At 48.6% G+C, this 6,382-nt stretch overlaps 1 protein-coding gene across 3 annotated transcripts in view; it reads right to left on the bottom strand.

Moving 5' to 3' along the window:
* Positions 1-4,620: 4,620 nt before the first annotated feature.
* Positions 4,621-6,382, bottom strand: part of PBX3 (PBX homeobox 3) — a 215,244-nt gene continuing 213,482 nt past the window's right edge. For 2 of the 3 annotated variants that reach the window (XM_020874476.2, XM_020874478.2), the window contains exon 9: positions 4,621-6,163. In XM_020874476.2, coding sequence (XP_020730135.1) covers positions 6,071-6,163 — 93 coding nt within the window. In that variant the 3' untranslated portion in view covers positions 4,621-6,070. The remainder of the gene's footprint in view (positions 6,164-6,382) is intronic. The other variant, XM_020874484.2, reaches the window with a different exon arrangement.

Here is a 6,382-nt window from a genome sequence, read left to right as displayed (position 1 = left end):
GTTGAGGGGAAAGGCTGGTACCCATCCCCTTCTCTCTCAGGTCCCACCTCTGAGCCTGTCCAGCATGACAAGAAAGAGACACTGAGACAGCCAGACACAAACAGTGGGAAATGTGGGTTTTCCCACAGTCTCATAAAGAACCTGCCTGTCAATGCAGGAGACATAAGAGATACAAGTTCGATCCCCGGGTTGGGAAAATTCCCTCGAGGAGGGCATGGCAACCCACTCCAGCTTTCTTGCCTGGAGAATCCCATGGACAGAGGAGCCTGGCGGGCTACAGTCCATGGGGTCGCATAGAGTCAGACACGACTGAGCAACTTAGCATACACATATCCCATCAGACTCATATTCCATCTCTGTGTGTGTCTGGCCAAGTAGCTTCAGTTTTCCCATCTGTAAAATGGAGAGAATGCTAGAACCTTTCGCCCGAGGCCACTGTATTTGGAGAGAGCCTGGGACGGAAGAACAAGCATCCATGTTGGCACCCGTGACCTTTCTGCTCACCACTCCCCGCTGGCCTGCGCCCAGGCCATTCCCCTTGCCTGGTCCTCCCCCTCTGGCCTCTGCTCCCCACTCCCCTGGCTCACTCCTGCCTGGTCTTCCTGAACCTCCTCCTCCTCGGATGTCCTGGAGTGGTGATAAAGTGGTACCCAAGGGCGGAGGAAGGGCCTGGCTCCGTGGGAGGACACGGTCACCTGGGCTCAGCCTCAAAGGACAGGCGTTCACCAGGGAGATGGGTGCAGAAGCACAGGTCCAAGAGGAGAGGGTGAGGAAACCCAGGTTCAGGGAGGCTCAGTCCCTCACCCGAGGTCACACAGCTGGGAGGAGGCAGAGTCAGGATTCAAACCTGCGCCTGGGGGACTTCCCTGGCGGCCCAGGGGTTAAGAGTCTGCCTGCCAATGCAGGGAACACGGGTGCCATCCCTGGTCAGGGAAGATCCCACAGGCCGTGGGCCAGCTAAGCCGGTGCACCGCAGTGACAGCCTAGCGTCGGCGAGCCACAGCTACTGAGTCCACGAGACGCAACTACTGAGTCCACACACCCTAGAGCCCGTGTGCTGCGAAAAGAGAAGCCTCGGCAGTGAGAAGCCCACGCAGTGAAGAGTAGCCGCCACTCACAAGCAGAGAGAGCCTGTGCGCAGCAAAGAAGGCCCAGTGCAGTCAAAAATCACCGAATAAAGTGGTCCATCTTTAAACAAAGAACAAAAACCAACTCTGTGCCTGGGGGTGGGATCTGCTCCCACACGGGGGGGAGGGGCACGTGGGCAGTGGGCTCAGGGCCCAGGAGCCAGGGCCAAGTGGCACGCGGCCTGGACAGGCCCCCACGGGGCACAGGTCCTTGTGCACGGCATCAAGACACGCACCACGACAGCTACCGTTCCCACTGTGCGCCTCCTTTAGCTACGGTGCCAGGCCCGGGCCTGCCAAGCAGAGGGTCTTCCTTGTCCCTCGTCATAGGAGGCACGTCCTCAGGGGCCCAGGCGACGAGACAGAGGTAGGGGGGCTGCAAGCTCTAAGGAATTTGGGGTGGGGGATGGTCACGTCGCCCCAGCAGGGACCTTCCTTTTCTCCCCTGCAAGCTCACAGGGGCCTCTCTCTGTCCCACTCCAAGTGGCCACTGAAAGTGTCATAGGGGCCCCCGCGGGGCATATACCAGCTCCATGGGAAAACTTGGACAGGTGACGTCACGTCTTTGAGCTTCAAATCACCCATCTGAAGATGGGCAGATAGCATCCACAACATGGGACTCCATGGGAGATGCTAAGTATAGAATTTACCTGGCGGAGATGCTGGTGAACTGGAGCTCTCAGCCCGGGCGGGGAAGGTCCCTTTCCCTCAGCATGTATCTTACACCCCAAACACCTCCCCATCTGGGAGACTTAGCCCCCTGCCACCTCCCCTACTCAGTAAGGTGCTGGAGGGGGCTCTCCAGCCCCACCCTGCCCTCCCTGGCTTCTGCCCGGGACTGGCACCAGACCTATGCCAGTCAGCACTACAGAGAAGTTCTAAGCCAGCTGGCAAGCCCACCCGGTCCACTGTCCTGAGGCTTCCACGCCACCCGCGCACCTCCTGTCCCGCGTAGCTCCTCAGACACGGGCTCCAGAAATCCCTGAGAGCATAACGGAGCAGGATCCTGCGGGTCTTCCGGGGACAGACCCCCTCCCCGTAGCCTCGCTGCAGCTCCTCTCCAACGGCCCTGGGCAAAAGTGTCCGAGGCACACTTCCTGAGCTGTTTCGCAGACGCTAAAACCACCACCAAATGGAAGAAATTAACTACCTGATGATCACGAGCAGGTAGCCCGCAGCCCCCAGACCTACTGGCGCCTAAGGATTGATAACGTTAACCCCTGAGACACCGCCCTGTTACCATCAGCCAGAGAATTGGGTGGGAGTTGATCTCTCACCCTGGGACGCCCCTCCCTCACCTTGTCTTTAAAAATGCTTCGCTGAAACCCATCAGGGCGTTCAGGCTTTTTGAGCACTTGCTGTCCTGAGCTCCTTGCTTGGCGCCCTGCAATAAACGGTGTCCTTTCCTTTCCCCACAACCCAGTGTCAGTCGATTGGCTTTACTGTGTGTTGGCAAGTGGACGCAAGTACACAGTGTCGGTAACAAAAGTACACGTCGTGTCATAGAAGCCCCCATGTACCCTTGTGCATCTAACTGGATGCGTGGACAGGCCCCCTAACCTGCAATGGGGTGCTTCTGGTGGTTTCCTGCTGCTGTGTTCTTTGAACTTGTGAATGGGTTGTGGGGTCCTCACTTATCCTGTCTTGGGGTTCAGACGCCTACCAGTCTCCCAGCACCCTGTCTACTTTCTAAACAAGGGCTAGGTCCAGGATCTTGACCCCTTGAGGGCAGGGGCCAGATTTCACTGTGCTCTGGATCAAGAGCCTAACCCCTTTCTTACCCCCAGAAAAAGTACCTGGAGAAATCTATCAGATCAATACATTTCACCCAATTTGGAGGGAGACCTAAGTGACTTGGGGCCCAGGCCTTGCCCCCATTTCCTTATCTATGAAGCCAGGGTGCTTCTGGCCTCTGCTAGAGAGGTACTGAAGAGCAGAGAGGGAGTATGTACAAGTGCTTCCGAAACTAGCTTCTAGGAAAGCAATTGCTGTTTTCATTGAGGCGTCCCCAGAATAAAGACTCCTACCCTTCCCTCCTCAGTCATCATGTCAAGCTCCAACACCGCAATGAACTTTTCTCACTAGGCTAGCCCGAGAGGAGACCTGAGGTGGTTCTTAGGAAATATGTGTTTCTAGACTTTAAAGAAGATGTATTTGTGTGTGCATGTGTGTCTGGTTTCCACAGGATATTTTTGCAAAACCACAGAGCGTAGCGATTGTTTTATGTACAAAGATAAGAAAGGCTGACCCATAAGCTAATTGAATCATGCAAATAACTGCTTAGCCAGGGGAGAGATTCCTACAGGCAGGCGGAGAGCCCGCGTGAGGGAGGACAGCTCTGAGGGCAATCTATGTTATAAAGTTTACTCTCCCACTGTAACTGCCTCAAGATGAATGGGAACGGTGGCCCTAGACCTCGCTTTGCCTGGCTCAACCAACTGAAATAGTAAAACAGTTGTATTTATCAGAGACAATTTGCTGCAACTGATTAACATTAATCTGATTTCCTGTGAGTCAATTTCCTCGAGATATAGTAAACAGGCCAATTACCTGCTATCGACTTGTTTTATTACAAAGCTTTAGATATTAACGACAGATGTACATGTAAATACATAGAGTTTCTGACAATGTGAACAAAACAATGTTTAATCCAGCTAAAGGATTTCTAGTTGGTCTTACATCTGATCAGTTTAGTTTTCAAAGCTATGCTAAGAGAAGTTGTGTTTTTTTTCTGAAGCTCACTCTTTTTGGACAAACTTTCCTTTGTTCTAAACTGGTATCTCACAGAAGTTATGACAGCAAAGAAGTGAATGTGACAAGACTGATTATTTATTTAAAAAATGACCAAACAGGAGACTTCCCTGGTGATCTAGTGATTAAGAATTCACCTGCAATACAGGGGATGCAGGTTTGATTCCTAGTCAGGGAACTAAGATCCTACACGCCATGGAGTAACTGAGCTCATGCATCACAACTTGCGTCCTTGCGCCACACACACATGAAGAGATACCACGTGCCCCAAGGCTCCATGCAGCCCAATAAATAAATAAAAATAAATATTAAAAAAAATTACGAAATCGGTCTTTGCATCCAGCAGATGCCGGATGCATCATTAGGTCAGGAGAGAGTGAGCTACAAGAATACACACAGACCTGGGCTCCAAGCATGGCCCTTGTTGGCCTAGGCCTTTGACTTTGTGGCATCTGCTTAACTTTTATGAACTGCAGTTTCTTAATCTGTGAAACTGCAGATGGGGATGGTATTTTCCTTGTGGTATTCTTAGAGCGTAAGTGTCAAGTGAGGACACCTCACAGTGGTCTGTCAGCCGACCTAGAGCCTACAGAGTGTGGTTAGCCACTCCAGCCTCATCTGGACTCGTCTCCAAGTCCCTCTAACAGGTTACGCATTTATATGCTCAGGCTTCTAGGCGGGTTTTCTCCTCTGCCTGCACAGACTGACTCACGTGGTGGGGTAAGAAATTTGCATCAACATGTAATCATGAAAGCAAAAAGTTTATTCATGTTTGAAACTACATATAACTACCACGAGGAAGACTTTTTCAATCCAGGGCGTAATCCAGTTAGAAAGGAACACGAAACGTTTTTTAATACATTAGAATCACCGCCACAAATTATTTTCATGACTCAATCAGTTTCAGAATCGCATACAATACAAAAAGAGAGAAAGGAGAGGGGGCCCTATTACACAGGGTGAAATATACAGTACTGAATACTGAAATCTGAATGCATCACAATTAGTCATCGCTTTTTTTTTTCTTTTTCTTTTTTGCATGGATTAGTAACAAGATGAAGAACATTCAAAATGCTTCTCAGTATTTACAACAGTTTTACTGATCCTGTGTTAAGACCCAATGTTTCCACTCTCGGTTTTTTAAAAGTTGCGAATGCAACCCTGATTTTTCTTTTAAAAGATTACAATGTACATTACATTTTATGAAGAGAAACAAAGAGTTAATTACAAGATGCAAAAAGATAAGAAAGAGACAAACTACAGCGTGAGTATTGTTCAGAGGTAGTAAGTGAGCACTCTAAGCTACAGAACATGTTGAAATTCTATTGGTTCGTATGAGTTCGCATGAGGTAATAAAGCTGTGTTTTGATTGGTGAGATGTATAAATACTCTTTTGCTACACTATATACAACACTCCAGAGAGCAGGGCCTTTGTGTGGATGCCCAGAGGACGTAGCAAACCTTGACAAGTCTGTGCAGCACCCAGCACACACCATAAAACCCCCAGACGGATCTCGTGGTCACCTGTATCAGCAGCAAGGATCTTCATCTCTCAAAACAATCTGGATCCATAATGTCATTACCGAGCAGACTCTGGGCACTGGTGCTTTCAGAGAGAGAAAAGATGCTACCGGTCTCTGATCTAATTATAACATAAGAAATCGAAACACAAGTGTGACGAGGAAGATTCTTAAACACAACCATCATTAACAGTTAGCCAAACAGCTCCTTTATTCCAACTCCATTAGTGATATGAAAGAAGGACAATCCAAGTCTGCGATGGAAATATGCAAGAAGTTCAATTTAGGTGAGGTGAGTCTTTGTATCTGCTTTAACGATTGAGGTTTAGCATATATGGTACTTTTTTACCCTTAAGGCCAAGTAATTGGCAAGTGAGAAACCATTCATGTAAAATATTGATAATAAATTATGATAAAATAGCTACAGGACTGTCAACAATGTTAAACCTTGGCCTAATTGGATAAAGTGCTTTTTTAACATTGTGTGTTTTTTAAGTATAAATACAAATGATTATGATTCCTTAAAAAACAGATTTACCAAGTTCTCTAATAAGACAAGGTTTTACAGTAAAGCTGTAGATGGTGGGCTACAAAAAGCGCTTTCCTTTTCCTCCTATTGCTCTGAATGCACGGATCAAGGCATGTCAGCTCAGGGAAAAGTGTTGCCGGAGATTAGTTAGAGGTATCGGAGTGCACACTTCCTGGGCCTTCAGTAGGAGAAGTCACAGAAGATGGAGTTGTTGCGTCCTGCCAGCCTCCATTAGCCTGAAAGGAGAAGCACAGTTCATCGGTGCACGTCTCCATATTAATTCTACTCCCCGACTGAAAATACCCTGATGACAACATGAGAGCAAAGATGCATTAGCAAAATGTATTTTCTAAACCCACTTTGGCAGGAGTTTGAAGCATGTGTTAAAGTGGGATTAAATGCATGTAAAACAAATCCATCCTACCAAGTAAAGACTTGGCAATAAGTCAGCACAC

This window comes from Odocoileus virginianus, chromosome 2 (assembly GCF_023699985.2).
Source record: "Odocoileus virginianus isolate 20LAN1187 ecotype Illinois chromosome 2, Ovbor_1.2, whole genome shotgun sequence".
Lineage (NCBI taxonomy): Eukaryota > Metazoa > Chordata > Mammalia > Artiodactyla > Cervidae > Odocoileus > Odocoileus virginianus.
The sequence above is the reverse complement of the archived record's forward strand: the minus strand, read 5'-3'. Positions and strand labels throughout refer to the sequence as shown.